The sequence below is a fragment of the Pipistrellus hanaki genome (assembly GCF_964339955.1).
Source record: "Pipistrellus hanaki genome assembly, chromosome: 2".
In the NCBI taxonomy this organism is placed as follows: domain Eukaryota; kingdom Metazoa; phylum Chordata; class Mammalia; order Chiroptera; family Vespertilionidae; genus Pipistrellus; species Pipistrellus hanaki.
In genome coordinates, this window is record NC_140504.1 from 46,531,527 (window position 1) to 46,553,655 (window position 22,129).

The 22,129-nt window shown below is 40.1% G+C and overlaps 1 protein-coding gene across 1 annotated transcript in view; it reads right to left on the bottom strand.

Annotated features, from left to right (window-relative positions):
* Window positions 1–17,585: 17,585 nt before the first annotated feature.
* Window positions 17,586–22,129, bottom strand: part of ATP13A4 (ATPase 13A4) — a 120,762-nt gene continuing 116,218 nt past the window's right edge. Inside the window, exon 30 of the mRNA XM_084872833.1 lies at window positions 17,586–19,014. Coding sequence (XP_084728959.1) covers window positions 18,802–19,014 — 213 coding nt within the window. The 3' untranslated portion in view covers window positions 17,586–18,801. The remainder of the gene's footprint in view (window positions 19,015–22,129) is intronic.

Here is a 22,129-nt window from a genome sequence, read left to right on the forward strand (position 1 = left end):
TAAATATTGGGGATATCATTTAAAGTCCCACAATTGTATAATTACCGTCATATTGAATATTTTGAATTTTGTAAGTTTACAAAAAATTAGATATACTGTGATCTATTCAAGGTTAATTAATTTGTTCATGATAAACACTTTTGTCATTTTATTGCCTTATTATTGAATCCAGGCTACTTGACAAAATTATTGCCACTTTGGCCATGGAGGAAAATTTACAAAGAAAGAAGACTAGTAGAGAACGAGTCTTTCCACTGCCTGAGATAGTCCTTGGTTGTCTTATGGGGGAACCAGTGCCCACCTTGAAGTTCAGCAGAGTTCAATGTACTTTCTGGCCCAGAAGAAAGTAGCTGATGAAAATAAACAAATAATTATAGCTTCTCATGCCAAAGAGGCTGAGATACCCACACTAAAGAATAACATTGCACTTTTAAGAAGCACTAATCTAGAGTTGAATTCCAATTTGGAGAAGAGAGTCATGGATTTTAGTAAAACATAAAGAAAGACTTTAGGGGCAGCCATCATTCTCTTCTTAGTGATCATCTATTCACTCATTCTACAATAATAAAGAGAAAATATGCTAATTGACCCTCACACGTCACAAAGATGGCTGCACCCATAGCCAATAAAGAGGGAATATGCTAATCGATTGCACTGCCCTCAAAGATGGGCACCCACAGCCAATAAGGATGAAGTATGCTAATTGACTGACATGCCCTCAAAGATGGCAGCAACAAGATGGTGGTGCCCAGTCCCTTCAGGCCCGCTGGGATGGCAGGCACACAGCAGGCACACTCCATGCACCTGCCTCCAGAGTCCCCCAGTCCCCTCAGCCCCCCAGCCACCCAGGGCCAGCCAGAGGCACAGGCAAGCCTCAGATGGTGGCTGCCCAGCCACCCTGGGCAAACTGAGGCTCAGGTAACTAGGTCCAGCCGAGGCTTGTGCTGCCTGCAGTGGCAGCAGCAGAGGTGTGATGGGACGTTGCCTTCTCCTGATCACTAGGTCACCTCCTTCCCCTGAAGGCTCCCGGACTATAAGAGGGGGCAGGTTAGGCTGAGGGATCCCCTCCAGTGCATGAATTTTCATGCACCAGGTCTCTAGTATTTTTGCTAAAAGAATGACTACTTTGGGCAGAATGACTTCAAACAAAAGCACCGAGGATGAATCATGATTTGCTTAAAGTGGGTATGTGACCCAGTTATCAACAATAAAAATCAAAGGAAAAACATGTGGAGGCTGGAGTCTTCTGGAAAAGATTATCCAATTGATAAGAGAACTTTCTTTTCCATCCTTTACACTCTTCCTTTCTTTAAAAGTTATGTGTCAGGAGGCAATGCATAGAGCATGGCAGCTTTCTTTAGATTGTAAAGAGAATGGAAATTGCCTTGTTAATGATGATAGACAAAGGAATAAAAGAGCTTAGATCCTGATATCACTGAGCCATAGAACTAAGCCTGTGACTTCCTAGCTCCACACACCTTGTTAAAAATATAACTAGCTGAAACCGGTTTGGCTCAGTGGATAGAGCATCAGCCTATCAACTGAAAGGTCCCAGGTTTGATTCCAGTCAAGGGCATGTACCTTGGTTGCAGGCACATCCCCAATAGGAGGTGTGCAAGAGGCAGCTGATGATTCTCTCTCATCGATGTTTCTAATTCTCTATCCCTCTCTCTTTCTCTCTGTAAAAAATCAATAAAAATATATTTTAATATATATATATATATATATATATATATATATATATATATATAACTAAATGTTCTTAATAATGCTACCATTGTCTGCAACTCCGTTAAACTTTTACTCAGCAATTATATGACCCAGACATTATGTTAGGTTCTTGGGATTCAGTGGAAAAAGGGGAGTCACTATTCTGAAGGAGTTTAGTTATTTGGGAGAGAGACAAGTAAATATCCTCTTAAATAAGAAAGACATTGAATTCAGACTTAATGGGAACAGCTCCCTGAAAGAAGTGATATCTGTGCTGACCTCTCAAAGATGAGCAGAAGTTAACCAGGTGAAGGAATGGGAAACAGTGGCAGATGGTGGGCATACTCTAGGCCTGAGAACACAAGAAAATAATGTGTGATAAGGCTTAATAGAGGTGATAAAATATGGGGTATTTGAGATGTAAAGAGAAATCAAAGTAAGAGTTGAGAATAGAGGGTAAAAGAGTAGAGTATTGAGCCATGACATTGGAATATAAACAGAGAAGTACCCAGCCATAAAGAGCTTAAAAACCAAGTCAAAGTTATTGATCAGTTCTTTGGATGACATATATATTGGCTTTGTATGTGGCAAAAGGACTCTTTCTACTAGCCAATTCCTGAGACTGAAACCATTGTAATTAGCTAATTATTAATAATATGAAAGGAGTAAAAGGTAGGCCAGACATTATAAGCATGGTCATCTGGGCAGCTTAGCCAGAAACCAATTCCAGCATGTCATAATTGCAAGAGTTTCTTCAAAAGATGAATGGAACTCAGGGATGCAACAAGGGCTGAGTCACATATGTTGTCACCAGTTGAAAATGGCTAAAGGCATTTCCCCCTAATTTAAATAGGATGATTGTTTGTTGCCACACAGCTCAGGGCATCTTAATCTACATATTATTGCCTTCTGTTGGCCAAACACCTGAACAGCCTTAGGCTATTCCCCATTCTGACAATGCTTCTGTAGGAAATTCTACCCTTTGAAGTATATCTCCACCTAGCCTAGGACAAATTTTGTTAATAAAAAGCAAGCAGTCCTGAGACAAGGAGAACTTAGCTCTTTTAGCTAAAGCTCCTCTGACCCCCAATGCCTTTCAAAATCATCTTTCACCTCTGTACTCTTACTTCAGTTACACACATATCCTTTCTCCAGATTGCTGAACCCTTCTTAATGCTGGAACAAGAACCCCAGCAAACCTCACCAGTAAGCAGAAATTTCACACTCCCCAGGGAAACACTGGCCCATTCCCTACAGATTACTGGGGGAAGAAACTGGACAAAGGAGAAGATGGGCACATGCACAGTGAGTTGAGATGATATAGGGAAGGGGCTTGATGCCAGTCAAACCTGGGAACAGAGATCATTGGCTAGGGAGAAAGGGGTCACTTATAAAACCGTAAAAATTTGGGGATACAAAATCTCACAAAGTGAGAGCAAACAGGGCAGGAGTCCAGTGGAAAACAAAGGCAGGTAGAATATAGGTAGAGGAAGACATGGCAGTTTGAGCAAGCCTAATCACAGAAACCAACCAAGCAGGAATAACAAAATGTTTTTGGACTCAAAGTGGGAGGCATGTGAGAACAAGAGAGGGCCTGCAACAATAAGGTGAACTGATGCATAGGAATACAGAAAGTTCAGATCCATTGCTGGGCAAGAACAATTGAGGAAATCCATCAGGTGATGGCATCGATAGATATAGAGCAGACTTGAAGCAAATATATACCCCAAGACTACAAGGCTTTGGGGGCCTCCCCATGTGGGAAATCTGAATCTGCTTGTAATAAATTTTCCACACTTTTGTTTAAATCTTCTGGTTCATGGAGCTCATTCTTCAGTGTCCTAAGACAAGACCAGGTGGGAGGTGAGGGAGAGGGGAAAGGGCCTTGGCTCACAGTTCCCATTATCAAAAGGAACTCTCTCCTGGCTCTTGGATCCCTTGGCACTCTTGGCTCTTTGGTTCTTCTGGTTTTGCTCCTACCTGTGTCCCCTCCATAGCCATGTGACCCTGCAGACCCCACACACAATGGACTGATGATCTGTAGTGGGGAACACAAACTAAGTTAACCTGGTGCTGGATTAGACTGTGTAAACATGGAACAGAAATTCTGGGCAACAGCTTTAATCATAGCTCTTCTGAAGCTACAGCTACATTTCTTCTGTGATGGGATACAGGGAAATGAGACCTTGGAAACTCAGGGGCTTGATTCCATAGAAATAAAGCTTTCTACAACACCTCATTCTCCTGTGCTGTTCTCAGTGACAGGTAAAGGGATGAATCAGAATGGACCCTATTCCTTAGGGGACTCACAGTCTGGTGAAAAGGCAAAACCATGCAGATGTGACTATTATACAAGTTGGAAAGAGGAAGGCTTGAGTGGTTGCAGACTAAGGAGGAGCATACCCAAGTGTGTGGAGTGGAGTATGATATCTGACTGAGTGACCTTGTGAGCTCTCTGTAACAACCACAGGTTAGGAAAATATTTGACTCTCAGTACATAACTAATCTTCTATCTGAAGTATGGACTCAAAGATGTGAGCAAAGTTGTCCTTTTTAATTGTACTTAATCTGTTAATAAACAGAGCCAACCAACTCTTACTCCTTCCAACCCTAATCGATACTGCATCAATACAACCCACACATTCTCTACAGATCAAAACAGAGCAGAGGGAACTCCCTCCAGGAAATAAAAATGTGGGCTATTGAAGGTGAGGGCATGGTTTGACCTTTCTCACTCCCTGCCTGAAAGTTCTATTTAGGCGGTCATCAAGTTGAGAATTTAGTGACTATGTCAAAACTTAGATAAGTAGAAGTAAAATCTGTCTTATCTGGAAATAAAAAAAGAGCCCAACCTGTGAAAAGAGACCTTCTCATGACTTCTTAGTTTTTTTTCTATCTTGTTAATTCATTTAGCAAACAGCTCTAAGCTCCCACACCAGGGTTAGTGAAATGAATGACAAGAACAGCTAGAAAATAAACATACATAGACACTGAAAATGGACTTTTATTAAATTTTGTATGTGTAACTATGTTAGTAAAAATAATTTTTTAAGTGGAAAAAAATATTACTATACATAAAGGAAGAAGTAATGAATAAATACCTTTTAATTATATCATGTATGTCTACAAAAGAAGAAAAATGAATATATTGTAATAAATAATAACATTGCATAACTAAAACTAAATAAATTTTAATGAAATCAAAACATCTGAAAAGGGTAAAATTTGGGGCAATTATCAAACTAATCTACTCACAAAACATTTTATTTTCTTGACCCTCTCTTTAGTTTTAAAACATTTACAAATGTGAAAGGAAAATACATTTAATTTTAAATGTATTACTCAAATAAATAATTTAAGCATGAACTAAAATTTGCTCTTATCATACAAAAATATTTCAACTTGTGCACTCTGTTTCATTCTTTTTTGAAGAACAGCCTTGTGGGGGAAATTAGACAATTAGATTAGAGCCAGGGAATGGAAATTAGAACAGTCTAGCTAAGGAATTAGATTTTGTATGCTTTGCAGAAAGCATCCTTTGGGGGTGTCATAGTAGCTCACCAAACTTTTCTGCTTTCCTTAGTTCACTTCTGCCCACATGTGTGAAGTATTCTAGGTCTTAAAAGGAGAATCCAGAGATGATTGAGGCTAGAACTGTGCCCTTGAACTCAGTCTACTGGAGACATGCTCCTAAAAGTAAGTCTTCTGTGTTCTTCACTTTCCTCCGGCTACTCCTGTGACCTATATTACAAAAAGGCTTTGACAAGCTCTTCTCTCACTGACAAGTTTAAGGTTGATTAGTCACAGATATTAAATCATTCATTGCTTACCTGGATCCTCCGAGATGCCTTCTTCCTGTAGGAACTAGATGGTTCAGAATTTGTTGGCAGACGTGATGATGTTTGAAAGTGACTAATAGTTGGAATCTGTGAACTGGTGATAGAAACAAAGCAGCCCAGGGACTTCTGATTAGAGCAGGTGAAGCAATGGGGAAAGAAATATTCCACCACACCCTCTTACAGCTGACTCCTATCAGTGAGGAAAAGGCTTCCCTCTTTGGTTAATGACTTTTCCCTGGGGTTCCCATTTCGGCTCCTATTTTAGGTATAGCTGCCCTCCAAAGGCACAGAGACACAAGTTAGGTAACTGAGCTAGCTCTTCCATGGGCCCTCATGGGAGTCAAGGACCAGAACTTGGATAAATCCTAGGCTCTACTTGGCCTTTATTACAAAATGAGCTGTATGCATTGCAGATACTGTAATTTGGTGTGGACCATTGAAGCGAAGCAATTGTCCTGTTTTATTTAATTGCTTCTGTTTGAAATTTAGAAAACATTCTCTTTACTCACTAAATAAGTATTAATTTATGGAGTCAAGTCTATTTCCTAATGCTTTATGTGTTAGGCTTGGTGGTCTTTGCTGCCCTTTGGGCCCACCTTCTTTGCTTTGGGGCCATTCCCATAGCTTTTTATACATAAGTAAAAAATGCTCCTATCACATTCAAGGGGAAGAATATTCATCTTCAGATCCAGGCACTTAACTCAGATATGGCAGGTACTCAATAAGTATTGTGTAAATGAATAAGTCACTTTTTCTACCTTGAGAGTTTGCTTTACAATATTCAATTTTTCAGATTAGGTAAATGTTTACAGAATTTTTTTTCCTTTAGGATAATCAGTGGCAGAGTGGTAACTAGAGCTAGAACAGATATGGTCTGTGGCCTGTTCAAATCCCTTTGGATGCCTTCATTGCCCCACAGGCATCTGTATATTTTCATCTAATGGCCTGTACCTAGCCATAGCATTGCCCTTGAGCCCCTTTGCCCATCCCAGCAAAGACCCAAAAGTGCTTCGAGTTTCCACCCCATCCCCACGCTGCCCAAGCAACCCTGAGCCAAATGACTGAGGCTGGAGTCTGAAGTCCTTCTCCCTTGGGACATTGAGGTGAAGTGTATATTCCAAAGCTCCCTGACAGCATCGGGTTAAAGTTAAGACTTTTTCCAAAAGTCTTATTTGTCTCTTCTTCCACTCCCTTACAAGTTTCTGCTAGGAACGCTCCCATTATAAAGTAAATTCACATCTCAGTGTTTGTTTCTAACTTCAGAAAAGAACTAAATGTTCTTAATATTTGTATCTCCCAGAGATCTATGTAGGCACCATCAACACATTTCTTTTTGAAAGGCGAGAGGGGAGACTACCTGCTATATATGAGCAGATTTCATCTTTTCATTCTCTCACCTGGATGTTATTCATTACTCTTACTTCAAAGCCTCCAGTTTCCAATCTCCTTGATTTAGTGTGTGTGTGTGTGTGTGTGTGTGGCAGGGGGGGGGGGGGGTAGGGGGTAGGGGGGGAGATGTGCTTCTTTTCCTCTCTATTTAATTTAAAATTCATGCAACCACCTTGAATTTGTTCTAACCATTCTTTCTGCCTAAGATATTAAGATTGTTCCAGGAGAATTCAATAGCTCATTTCATGCTATTGGAATTGCGTTGACTATTGTCAAGGACTTTAGGCTTCTCAAAGCTTATGCCACTTTGCCATGGTACTCTGTGTAATTAGTAGCTGCATAGACACAGAATGTCTGTTTAACATTCTGGAAGGCGTTCCAGATGACTCGCCCCAAGGACAAATCTACACAGACTGCCAGTTGTATAGCTTTTTGGCTGAGTACAGTAAGTACCAGCAAGAATGAGTCAAGCGTTAACCATGTTTGTCAGGTAAGTCACCAACTGGAGACTGACTAGTGGCCAAAAAGATGTCCCAATGCTGTCAGATCATTTCATGTTGGTGAACATTAAACTTGCATCTGTGCCCCCATCACTGCTGCTAAAAACACTGATGGCCACTGAGTCCAGCGAAGGATGCTAAACAGAAAGACAGAGGCATTTCTGAAATCAGTGCTGTCTCTGCTCAAAGAATGGGTTCAATTTCATTTGTCAAGTTAGGTTTTCCCAGGAAGGAAAAAAAAATAGAACAAGGTGGGATGGTTACAAAAATACTGAATGGATGTAAGTATTACACAGTAAACTTGATCCCAAGATCTATCCTTAGAACATAAACCTCTAAAGTGATGTCCTGAAGCTGGTTGATTTCTTACTAATCAATTCCAGATGATCTAACCCGGTTGGAGAGTTGAGGATTCTTTTGTTATATTCAGACCTCTCCATGGTCCAGGATCAATTATTCTTTTTTTTTTCTCTCCCTTACCTGAAAGGTGGACTAGATTGAATATTTTCAGGAGTCAAGTTTTTTGGCATACATTTTCAACCAGCTTCAAGAATATGAGATATTAAACACTATTCTATGTTTTTTACTTTGGCTGGTGACTATGTCTTCCCCACTGAACTTAGCCATCAGGTGATTGTTTTGTCAAGAATATATTGCCAAGACAGGTTTGACTCAATGGATAGAGGGTCGGTCTGTGGACTGAGGGATCCCAGGTTCAATTCCCATCAAGGGCATGTACATTGGTTGCAGGCACATCCCCTGTAGGGGGAGTGCAGGAGGCAGCTGGTTGATGTTTCTCTCTCATTGATGTTTCTGTTCTTCTCCCTTTCTCTCTGTGAAAAATCAATAATATATATATAAAAAGAATATATTAAAAAGAATATAGTATGTACTTAGATCTCTAACAGAGCATTGAAAACTTGGTTCACCTCAGGGAGAGAAATCCATTAACAGGGTTTCTTACCACCAGGGACAGCTTTTATAATACAGAGTAGAGAATGCACAGGGACAAACAACATTTCCAAAGGAAATATGCCACAAAATGTTCTGTCTGAACTGTGGAAGTTGGCAGAAAAAAGTTGTAGATGAGTAATTATAAAAACAAGTGCAAGATAGTATACCTAGGAAAATACTTTTTTTTTTTTTTAAGGAATATATTTCCTAAGCCTGATTCATTGTCAAAATCACTTGGAGAGCTTGATAAAGGCACAGCTTCCCAGAACCCATCCCAGAAATTCTGATTAAGTATGTCTCAGGTTGGGTCCAGGACTTTATTTCTAATAAGATCCTTGGGGATTTTTATGAGTCAAATTTGAGAACCATGTTCCAAAGAGAAGCCCATGAAGTGCTATGGATTATTCCTCAGAGAGATGGGCTAACATGAAGGCACAGCAAAAACACTAACCACACAGCTCCTACAGCTCTGCCTGAAACTACATTGTTTCATACAGATCTTTGCATCTCAGGGGAAAACTTGACGACTCAAAAATCATCCAAGAGAGGCCTATTTATAAAGCATTTCCCCCCCAAAATAGGCAGAATGTGAAACATGAAGGGCTGCAATACAAAATCTAAAAAGAAGTTGACTCTTTTGAAGTAGAAGTAATTGATTCTGTAAACAAAGGCTAGAGGTAGGTCACTTGGTGTCTTATTTTAAATAAGTAAAAATAAACTTACAAACAAACAGAATAATTTTAAATAGTAAATCATAGATAATTACACAGAGAATTATATTCATTAAATGCCTAGAAGTGTGTGGTGTGTTTATTAGTTTATTCATTCTCCACTTACGCATTCTTTTATTTATTACTTTACTGGTTCACACAACACATTTAAAAGCTATGCTATGTGCAGGGCCAAGATTTAAGAATTCTCCTTAAAACTTGAGACATGCAGGACAATAAATTATGTGCCACGTTTAACCTCCTTTGATTTTTGCAGCTATGCATAAGGTAATAAATAATATCCTTATGGCAATAGCCAAGGAAGCTAAGATGTAAACATGGTGACTAATTTGCTCAAAATTACAAATCAAAGAAGTCAGGATTAGAGATGAGATCTGTCTGACTCCTAAGCTTATACTCCTTTTAAAACTTATACTCTTTTAAATATATATATATATATATATATATATATATATATATATATATATATATATGTCTTTATTGATTTTAGAGAGAGGAAGGGAGAGGGAGAAACATCACTGATAGAGAAATATTCACCAGTTACTTCCTGCATGCCCCTACTGGGAATTGAGCCTGCAACCTGGGCATGTGCCTGACTGGGTATCAAACTGATAACTAACTGGTGCATGGGGTGGTGCTAAACCAACTAAGCCCATTGGTTGGGCTAAGACTTTACTCTTAACTGCCAATAGACCATATGCCATTTTTGAGATTGACTTTATGTATCCAAATTCTGTATGACCCCTAATGATATGGCTTTACATGGGGTACTGGTTGAGAGTTCATGATTTCATCCCTGAGCAACTCTACCTAGGACACCTGTGAATCCTCCTATCTGCTGTGCTAAGGTGAGGTGTGGGAAGATACAAAGGTTGGGCCTTTCCCAAATATGAATTTTGGCATCCAGACCAAATCAGATTTCAAGACCCATCTAGAGAGATTCCAAACCTACAAAGTTATCTCCAGACTAAACCAGTTTCTAATTAGTCTGGATTGTGGCTGAATTCTTGAGGCTATTTAAACCATTATCAAATTCTCAAAGTTAACCTTGGGCTATGACGTGAGAGAACTGGCTTAGCTTTCAGGAAAGAGCATCCAGCCAGTTGTGGAGTCACCTTATCTTTGATTTTGCTCAGTTACTGAGATCAGGAATACAAAGTGACCTTGGGGCTCCAAGCTGTTTTTTAGAGTGTTGTTTCTTAATGTGTTCCTGCAAGGAGTTTCACCAAATGGAATTCATCTAATGGGGAGGTATATTTTCCATCTTTATAACCTACTATGTTTCCTGGTCACATGAACCTGGGACAGTAGTCAAAAACAGGCTCATAGAAACCCTACCACTGTGAAGTCCCTCATGAGTCATTAAGAAATATACAGAATGTTGCATGCAGGACTCCTGGTGACAGCATGCTCTTCCTTCCTGCAATCTGTGTTGGACAGGCCACAGCCCACCATGAAATGATCTTTGCTGATTCCATGAGGCTTCTCTCGGCCTGGCCTGACCCTAAGATTGCTTGCAAAAATCCCCTAGGCCTCTACAATAGCATATTACTGTATCACCCCTGGTGACATTCTCCATCTCTTTTAACCATTTTCCACATCCTTAAGCCATTGGGAGACATGGTCAGACTGTTTATGTCACCTTTGTGTCTCTTTATGATACCATCAGCCATTAGCAACATGCATCTTCCACATCATAGAGTCACATCAGTGCCAGATGACAAAGGCCATGGGCATACTCTTTCCATCCTGCTTTTATTGAATTTTAACACAAGACCACTTTATTTATTTCTCTATCTATCTCTATCTCTATCTCTATCTCTATCTCTATCTCTATCTCTATCTCTGTCTCTGTCTCTATCTCTATCTCTATCTCCATCTCTGTCTCTGTCTCCGTCTCTGTCTCTGTCTCTATCTCTATCTCTGTCTCTATCTCTGTCTCTGTCTCTGTCTTTGTCTCTGTCTCTATCTCTATCGCTAGTTTTCATTTTATCACAAATTTATTTTACTCAGATCCTTGCAGAAATCCCTAAAGGTAGGGTAAAAACAGTAGAAGATTGAAAAATACACACCCAGTTGTACTCAAAAGTTGCACCTGTTTCCTAAAATCTTGGTTTTTAAACAAGTTTTCTTGCCTCAATAGTCTCTTTTCTTAGGTTGAGTACTTTCCTAACAGTCTTTGCACTCATGTGCAAATATGCATTTAAGCCCCTCTACATATTGAAATAGTCTTTGTAGCATATACCCAACCCTTCTGATTCTACAGCCCAGCTCCACATGTCCACTGTATAAATGGACAGTCAAACTCATTAAGCACAACATTGGAATCACTATACTTTGTACTTTTGGTTGTTTTTATTCATAGCCCTATTGTTTTAGTTCAGCATTTTTGTACTGAATGGAAAACAGATGTTCACAGACAAGTGAGAATAAATCAATCAATAGTGATTATGTATTTTTTTTTATTCAATCATGCCACAGCTACTTGCTTAACCCAGCCATAGTCCTGAACTAGGTGCAGAGTGGGAAGATGAAATGAATCAGGCTTGGTTTCTACCCTCAGAGAATGTGCTTTCTACTTAACATAAGGTTGCATGGGAGTTGGAGGAAGTTGAAATACCACAAGGTAAAGAGAGCCACACACTACACAAAGGAAGGATATGTAGAGTGTACTGCATGTGCAATTAAAGAAATCTCCCTTCTGGATTGACAGATTAGTGGCACTCTAATTGGATCTTGAGAAATGGGTGGGATTTTGATATGTGGATATAGAAGTAAGAAGTTTTGATGCCCCCAAAGGGAAAACAGGGTGAGTAAAGGTATTAGTGAGAAAATTGCTATATGATGAGAATAAGTGGGGTACTGAACACTGGGAATAATAGTTTGTTGCATTACTGAGTACAAGGAAAAATATGTAAGATCAGCACAGATGTGGCCTGTGCAAAGAGCCTTGAAGTACTTAGTAAGCACTATTGGGTAGATAATTCAAATTATGAAGGGTTTCTGACCACAGATATGACATGATCAGAGTTGGGCAATAGCATTCAATAGAGACCTTGAGAAGCAAAGATAAAGAGATCTCAGTTGGGGAGACCAGTTAAGAAGCTCTTAAAATCACGTAGGTGGTGGCTGAGGGTCCTGGAAAAGACGAGGGTTTGCATGAGAGACAATATCAAGAGAGAGTGCAAGGTCTTAAGAACTGATAGAGGTGGGACAAGAGGGATTCTTCATTGCATAACCATGTTTGTGGTTACAAAAGTAAAAGTTCTCACCTATAAAGCCTTCTTGATATCACACAGAATCACCATTTTTGGCTTGCAACATGGTGATTCTGTGTGATATCAAGAATCACACAAAGTCACCATGTGGATGGTGCCCCCTTGCGTTGTGCAGTGTGTAATACATGCAACATATATGAGACCTTTCAGCAGCATTCACTTCTACAGAGTTTCCATAGTCAATCTGTGTGTAGCCTTAATCGCAGGCCAGTGCTTTGTCATGTGTTTCATGGAGTCAAACACTCAGGAGAGAGTTGGGATGAGACAACAATAAAATAGAACTGGGAAAGTCTGAATGACATTCTGAGTGTTCTTCAATCAACTAAGGAGATTGCTCTACAACATCCTCATTCTTTTCCCCAGTGGATTAGCTAATTTGATTAATAGGATCTAGCCAGGTGTGAAGCACATAAAGAACTTTGATTTGGAAATCAGTGTACTTGAATTGTAGACTTTGGTTTCCCATTTCCTAAGTGTATGATCTTGAACAAATACTAATCTTTCAACCTCAGGCACCTGAAGGGTTGGTTGTCCAAGTACTACGTAGAAAACAATCCAGCTAGTGGGGCAAGGACACCATTAGATAAAGTAGTCAGGGAAGGCTTCTTTGAAGAAGGGACATGTGAGCTGAAATCTAAAGGAGAAGGAATCAGCCAAGATGTGGGAGGATGGTGGTGCAGGGGGAGCATTCAAAGGCAAAGAATGGCAAATGCAGTCTTCTTAAGGAAGGAACAAGCATGGTGTAGAAGGCCAACACTCTCTCTTCAAATCCAAGAGAGATGTATTTTGTTGTTGTTGTTGTTGTTTAAAGAAAGTCATTTTATGGATAAAGTTTAGAGGGTTATTTCAACAAGTCTAGTGGAAACTAAAATGTGGACTGTGTGGCAGCAATTTTCAAGTTTTTGTTTGTTTGTTTGTTTGTTTTGTTTCTTTTCTTTTTTTTTTCTTTTTTTTTTTCTTTTTCATAAAGAAGTGGGTATCATTCAAACCAAGAGAGACTCTATCTAACCCTAAAAAGTTCTACAAAGCAGGGGCTGAGCAAAGTTCAAGCAGAGATATAGGTTTCTCTGGCTTTATGATTTCACTGTCTCCACAGTCAACCTCTTCTGTAATTGATGGTCAGGTTTAAGAGAATGTATATGAAAACTAGAAACTCTATAAAGAAAATTATAATCATGATGGCAATCCATTGGATAATTGCCTCTCTTCCTTCCTTGGTTTTCAGTGCTACAACCATTTCATTCATGGGAAACACCATGGTAGAGACACATGCAGGCAGAGGTCCTGTGTCGGAATCTAGCTCTCGCTCCTCCACTCACTCGCTGTGTGCCCTTAAACAAGTCACTGAATTTCTTCAAAATAAGGAGGTACCTCATCAAAATAAGGAGGAGAGTAATCCTTGCTCTGTATTTCTCCTAAAATCATTATGAGGTTTAAATGAGAGAATGAGCATAAGAATATTTTATATGTGCTTAATGCCCTGTGTACAAACAGGGAATAATAGTATCTGCAGTATTAAGAAATGACTGGAACTTTGTAAGGATGTTGCTTTGATTCAACATCAGTGGAAGAGACCACATCATTTTATTAGCTAGAGTGAAAGACTCTACTAAGAGAGAAAGAAATTTATTTTAGAACAGAATTATAGTTTTTACTTGCCTTTTAAAAATAGAGAATAATTTATTTCATCATAAACCAAATACATGGCTCTGAATAAATAATCACTTTTTCCAGTCATTACATCTGCATGTGAATACATGTACACTGTGAGAGCACATAGAATACAGATGGCACAAATGCATTTCCATTCTCAGATCATTCTATAGATAGTGAGGAGAGTCCAGAGTCAGGGTTCTTTTCTGTGAATAAGAGCTATTTACCTTGGAGTGGACAAACAGAGGACCCTCTCAAATGATTTGGATCAGGTGACTGTCCATTTCTCCTCCAAATCTTGGTCAGAACAATATATGAGGCATTGATAACTCTGCTTTTGGGTTGGAATGCTCTCCCAGGTTCTTTCCTTCAAAAATTTCAAACACTTATTTCTAAGAAAGTGCACATACTAGAAGAATTCCACAGATGTCAATTTGGCAATCAGGACCCATTTTTTTTTAGGCTTTTAACCCCATGAGAAGCCATCTTCCAAGATACAGAACAGTCACATCTACTTGTTCACACCATGGGACCTCACAGGGCTGAGAGCCCACCCTTCCCAGCCCATGTATCCATATAGGTCATCCTGATATTCTGTGTGGACAGCAATAGTAAATGGTTGAGATCATTGTGTAAGACTAAATGGACATATTCAGTCTGGAGGGGATCTTGCAGGTAATTGAGTTTCATCAGATACTTGACTTCTTTCCCTAATTTGTTTTTGAATATCCACTTGCACCTCCAGTCACAGGGCACACACCTTCTGAGGTCACCAACATCCACTCCCAACAGTGTTGTAAGGGCTGTAGTCTTCCTGTCAGCCCAGAGTCATTCCCATGGTGCTCTTCACACAGTGGCTGTGCCCAGGGCATAGGGTAAAACCTTCTTTCCCACGGCAATCCTTCAAATATTTAAGTACAATTCTCATCCGCCCAGCCTAGCCATTTTTTTCTAGAGTAAGCACTTTCTGCTCCTTAATTTATTGCCTCCAAGATATAATTAGTCTTAAGTGTAGTCTTCAGAATGTGTCCCTTTTGCCAAAGATGTTACTGTTCAGAGATTGGAGTCATATGCAAATTGCTGACGATGGAATCACTTGGGATCAAGACAAGAGCAACTTCATCTCAGAAAGACAAATAGATACCGTATTTTTCGGACCATAAGACGCACCGGACCATAAGACGCACCAGTTTTTAGAGAAGGGAAATGAAGAAAAAAAGATTCTGAAACAAATAGTGTCCTAAAATATTTTATGTGCATTAAAACCCAACATCACAGTCATAAACACATGTAATCAACCCTGTAAAGTAAACAGCAGCATTTAGAACCATTTTAGAGCCGGGCAAGCACACAGAGACCACATAGAGCCAGGCAAGTAAAAAAACTTTTTTTTTTACAGTATATGTGTAGGCTATATTTGGACCATAAGACGCAGGGACTTTTTCCCCCCACTTCTGGGGGGGAAAAAGTGCGTCTTATGGTCCAAAAAATACGGTACTTGGTGGTTGTGGTTTCCTTTGCTGTTAACACACTTCTATCACAAGTCTGGCAAGATGCCTGAAAATTATTTGAAGAGAAGGTCCTGGCATTAGCACAGGGTTGCCTCCTTCCACCTGGCACATGAGAAACTCATTCTTTGTTTGCCTGAGAGATAACAACAGGCACCTGCCCTGCTGGAGCTTAGTCATGAGAAGGCGTTTGGAAACAACAGAAGATTGCTCAGAAGATGGTATCTGAGGCTTGAGTCTAGTCTCCTCAGCCTAGGTCGGTTTTCTCATCTGTAAGGGAAGGATGAGTCCTTCCTTGTCTGGGTCCAGGAGAATTGTGCCATTCACATGAACCCGTGGGGTGACAGCACTTGGTGAGGGACTCTCCTAAGTATGAGATGTACACACTGTCTTTTTTTAATTTTATTTTTATTGAAGTTATTGGGGTGATATTGGTTAACAAAATAATATATGTTTCAGGTGTACAATTCTGTAATACATCATCTGCATATTGCACCGTGTGTTCATCACCCCAAGTCAAATCTCTTTCCATTACCATTTATCCCCTATTTATCCTCTTCTACCTCCCCACCCCACTTTCTCTCTGGTAATTACCACACTGTTTTCTGTGTCTACAAGGTTTTTTCCATTTGGTTAATCCTTTCACCAACCCCTCAAACTCCCTCCCTTCTGACAGCTGTCAGTCTGGTCTCTGTATCTATGAGTCTATTTCTACTTTATTAGCTAACTAGAGGTCCAGTTCATGACATATGTGCACTGGGGGGAAGGAGGGTCTCTTAGCCTGATGTGGGCCTCTCGCAGTCCAAGAGCCCTCAGGAGATGTAAACCTGCTTGCATAGGTGAGCCTGGCTTCTGGCTAAGCAGTGGTCCCCCTGTGGGAGCGCACTGACCACCAGGGGGCAGCTCTTGCATTTAGTGTCATAGCACAGGTCATTCTGCTGTTTGGTCAATTTACATATTAGCCTTTTATTATATTGGATTTTCTTCATTGGAGTCCACATATAAATAAAATCATATGATACTTGTCTTTCTCTGGCTGGTTTATTTCACTTAGCATATACTCTCCAGGTCTATTCATGCTGTCACAAAAGGTACGATTTCCTTCTTTTTTATGGCTGAGTAGTATTCCATTGTATAAATGTAGCATAACTTTTTTTTATCCACCCATCTACCAATGGGCACTTGGGCTACTTCCAAATCTCATCTATTGTAAGTAACACTGCAATAAACTAAGGGTGTATATGTTCTTTCAAATTAGTGTTTTGAGTTTCTTCAGATATATTCCTATAAGTGGAATCACTGGGTCATAAGAATGTTCCATTTTTTAATTTTGTGAGTTAACTCCATACTGCTTTGCACAGTGGCTGCATTCCCACCAATAGTGTATGAGGGTTCCCTTTTCTCCACATCCACACCAGCACTTTTTTTTTTTAATTTCTTGATGTGCACCCTGATTTTGCTGGTCACTAGGTTGTATACCATCTCCAGTTTGCTCTGCCCACAGTGCCCCCACTTTAAAAAAAATATGGAAAATTATCCACTTTAGAAAAAAGATACTCAAAGTTGTCATAACACTGCTGAAGCTGACTTTGTAAATGGAAACATTTCTTCTGTACCAAGGAAGACAGTGACTCTGCAGTCTATTCTAATGATTCTTAACACCCCAATTTAAAACCAGAAACAACATGGTGCCTTCACTGGGAAAACACCAAGTTCCCAGAATCATCTATAGTCACAGGAGTTCAGCCAGGGAAGGTAATGACTGCAGGTGCTGATGAGTGTAGCAAAGCCAACCACTTGTTCTGAGCCAGGACACTCAACCCTGCCTACCTCATTCTCCTAGGACTTGATGTGCATAATAAAAATGTTGCTTTTGCTCAAAAATGGTATTTGTGGATTTTCTCCTAGAATTCAGCATTGTTTGCTGAGCTAAGAGAAACCTGGGTGTTTTCTATAATGAATAAATCAAGTATAACCAAGCTGTAATAGTGATGAAATGGGAGAGATTTTTGTTTTCTGAACACTGAAGCCTAAACCTAAGAAATATGTAGGCTGTGTAGACTTATATCGATGGTAACATGTTGTAGCACAAAAATAACAGAACAGGAGTAAAAATCCTTTAGTCGGGCATGTGCAAAGAAGGTTATCAATACTCAAAAGTTCATAGGGTTAGAAAATTTAGAGGTTAGAGGATAGTAGAAGGACCCTTTGATATGTGCAATGGTCTCTTCTTTTCCAGGAATACAGGCTGGACCAACTACAAATTTGTGGGGCCCAGCACGAAATGAAAATGTAGCAACCTTTATTCGAAGAATTTTAAGATGACAACAGCAGGGCATTAAACCAAGAGTGTGCCCCACATGTCAAATCATGGGTCCTGTGTGACAGCACAGATCATATGCCCATGAAGCCAACCCTAAATACAGAAGACTGTTCCTCTGCCATCCCCATTAATGAGATGTGAGTGGTGGAAGAGACATGTGCCACTCTTGGAGTCAGGCAGCGAAGAGCCCTTGTTTGATCTCCATTCTCTTCCTTTCCTGTCACATCTTTGTGTTGAGTGGATGAAGTCATCAGATTAGAGCAGTCACCTCTCTGAGGAGATCTCTTCTAAATAGTCATCTGAACCAAGAAAAAGGACTTCTTGTGTGCTAAGCCACTGAGATATGGGAGTTGTTTGTTACTGCAGCATCAGCTTAGGCTATCTTTACTAATACATGGAGAAGGCCAAAAGTAGAAAGAAATGTCTCACATTGTAAAAGTACTGCAAAGGGAAGGAAACTAGATAGTGAAGATTGTGTGATGGTTTCCACACGTTCGTTTCTCTAGCAATGAAATAAGAACTGAGAACTGATCTTTAACATGCTATGATTCTATGACTATACATGATGCTACTTTCCCTCAACTCATTTAAAATATATATTATCTAAGATGAAAGAGTACATCTCCTTTAGCTTTCCAGTCTCTTGGCCCATTGCCATCCTTGGCCCAGTCTCCATTCACTGAACATGTCCAATACTTTCAGAGGCCAAGAGGAAGGCACTTTCCTGGGGCAGTGTTCTGCTTTGCAGAAAGTATTTTATCAAGCAGACTTTAATTTGTCACCATGACCAAATAGGTGCTTGATTCCAAAAATTCCTGCTGATATTGTAAGAGTCTCATTGCTTTAAAAATATTGCTGAAACTGGTCTTTTTTGTCATTGTTTCTATGTTTTCTCAACTTGAATATCCCATTGTTTTCAGAGTTGTTCCTCGTTGCTCTCAAATACCGGGTTGCTATAAGACATGTCCCTGCCACACTCTGGCAGGTCAGAGGAAGACATTTGGTCCAGTGGGGGCCACGTAGGGTCATTTGCCAAGGCCCGGTGCCATATCCGATACTGGCTTTTTGATTGATAGCCAAAGTACCTTTTGATCATCATCCATAGGGCTCGGTTTTCAATAATGGCCTCCTGCAAAATAAAAGAGTTGCTCTTTACAATCAAAGGTCAAGTGCTTCCAGGTTATGGCCCCCATTGACTCTAGTAAGACACTATTGTGTTGGCTGCCAATGCCCAGCTTGACAAAGAACTTCAGGCCTAGACAAACAAATCCAAGGTGGTTTTACATGATAGGTGCTCCAACCTTTCCACTTACAGAACTCCTCTGGGATAAGAGTAAAGCACATGTTTTCAAGAATCTGGAAACACAGTTTGAAGTAGTCTGCCTCAAGGATGAAATTCCTTCTGAATCTCATACAGAAATTAAATTTAATACCATAGGGTCAGGAAATATAGAGGTTAGTGGACAGTGCCAGGTTTCTTTGATATGTCCCACGGTTCCCCTAACATTTAAAATCATTCAAATGTCACAGTCCATTCCAACCACAACCATATTTGATTTGATATAAAATGGCATTTAAAATTACTAACCACCAGCTGAAATAGACCCTATAGGAAGATGTGCCACATGTATGGTGTGGCTTTGGTATGCACCCTGCTGCATAGTTAAGAACAGAGGTCAGTGAAATTGGAATGTGGGCCACAGCCTTGGAGTTAAACAGATCTAGATTTAATTCTAGCTCTGACACCCACTATGGACAAATTAATTACCCTATCAGAGACTCAGTAATTAGAAATAATAATTTCTTCCTCTTAGGTGTGTCATGAGGATTATATAACTCCCATCACAATGCAGGGCATGGCATGGCTCCTACCTCCCCTTTCTACCCTCTGAACTATTCATTTAACAGGCTGTGCACTCTGGCCCTGTTCACATATACCTCTAACCTTCACTTACAAATAATTATACCGTATTTTTAAGATTACCAGGTACGTCTCCATAGAAACATTTTGGACTGTCATTTTATTTCATGAATTAGACTTAGCCTCGAATAGGGTTCAAGATATAAGTTACAATACAGAGTGCATGGGAGGGCATTATCATTTTTATCATGTTTAGTCATGAAATTGAGGGTCCTTATGACTTTGGTTAAATTTAGCTTTTGAAACCAACCTCTAGAAATAATATCTCTCTTTCTGTGGGTCTATAGGCCTCAAAGACCTATCCTTTCCCTGGATAACAGCAACCATCATGGCAGCAGAAGACTGTTGCCTAGACCTGACTAATGATCACAAGGCCCAGACCTCTAAAGGTGACATCATGACCCAAGTTGTGTTTTAGTTCTTGAGCCCAGAATGGAACCATCTCCTTGCTACTTTCCTTTGAGACCAAGCAGAGGGACAATGGAAAAGACTTCAGAGCTGTCCTCAAGCCTGAAGAAATAATTTATTACCCTTACCTTATCTCTGACCAATCAACTCCCAGCAGGACTGTGAATCCCTAGCTAGCCTACTGTGTCTTGTGATTTTACCCTGTATGATCTGTAACCTACACATAGCAAGGGAGTTCAGGCTTTTGAGCATTAGCTTCCTGTTCTCCTGGGTGATGTCCTTCATCAATAAAGTAGACAATATTTCTCCAATGCAATTCTCAGGTCTAGTGTTTGGCTCTGCTAGCGCCTGTGAACCATCTCCTTCTGATCCCAAACAGTCACAAAAGTTGACCATCTTAGAAGTTATGAAAGAAACAAAGCAAAAAAATATGAGGAGCCAAGCTGCCCCACAGAATTAGAACTGGTTTTGGTGTCTATCACAGGTATCTTTGTTGAACTGAAAGAGTGAATTCTGTAGTATTCTATAAGAAACTTTGCCAGGATAGTAGTTTTCCTAAAATCCACCCACTGCCCATGGAAATAATAGAAAACAACTAGTGTGAACCTTGCTATAAAAACTGATCATTCAATAGCAGGCTAAAAAACACATAGCATTTCATCAACCTTGCAAACCTCAGGGCTCACCTAGCCAGACCTGTTATTCTACTTTCCTACAGCAAGGCTTTTGTCCTCCTTAATTTAACAAAAAAGTAGTAGTTCGCCTTGGAGCTGGGATAAGGCAGGATCATGGGTATCCAATTAGTGGTCTTAAAATTTAACTTACCTTCTGGAAATCTTAGCAGGCTTTAAAAAAAAACAATGAAGCAAATACACACACACACACACACACACACACACACACACACACACAACCTTTAGTGCTCTACAACGTGCCTTGAGATTTTTCACAGTTCTGGATGTATGATGGCCAATATCACTCTGCTACTCTGGAAAATAAAACTGAATGCCTGAGAGGTAATCTGTCCTGTCACTCTACATTGTAAATTAAATTCAAAACTAGAAACAAAAGAAATGCCTTGATAAGATGCCATTCTTAAAACAAACAAACAAAAAAAACTAAAAATATCCTCATGAGTTCTCAAATAATTCACATTTATATATATATACAAACACCTATATATAGGTGTCATAGAGTGGTCTCAAATGGCTGTTCGGCCATTTGGTCAATTTGCATATTAGGATTTTATTATATACATACAAACACCTATATGCAGAACAGCTGAACGACCATCTGGACGACCACTCTATGACACCACCTGACACCAGGCCAGCCAGTGTAGGTGTGATGTGGTTGGTCAGGGCCTCAGCCATCGTCCCTTGATTGTCCTGCAGAGAAAGGCCCAGGCCACTGACCTGCAAGCCGCAGTAGGTTGGTGGGGCCTCCCTCTGTGGGGGAGGTATCCATCCTGGGGCTCCCAGACTGTGAGAGGGCACAGGCTGGGCTTAGGAACCCCTCTCCCCTCAGTGCACCAATTTGTGCACTGGGCCTCTAACAAATAATAAAAAGGGGGAGGGATTAAAGCTATAAATATTAGCTCCTCTGTGTCTCAGCTAATGGTTAGATCATACAAATTGGCAAAATAAAGGTAAGGTCTTGTTCAAATCTGTTTGTTTGTTGGGAAGCTCTAAGATTAAGGTTAGGGTTAGATCTCTCAGCAGACCAGACAACACTCAGGACTCTGCAAAAGGAAGCCAGCCATATCCCATACTTGTAGCTCAATACCTCTCTGGATCATCTCTACCATAGCCTGGAAAGCCAGTATGGAGTTAGCACAGCCCATCCTAAGAATCCTTATTATCTTGTGTCAGATGCACCTAAATGAAACCTGAGGAAAACATCTTGCTGCATCCAT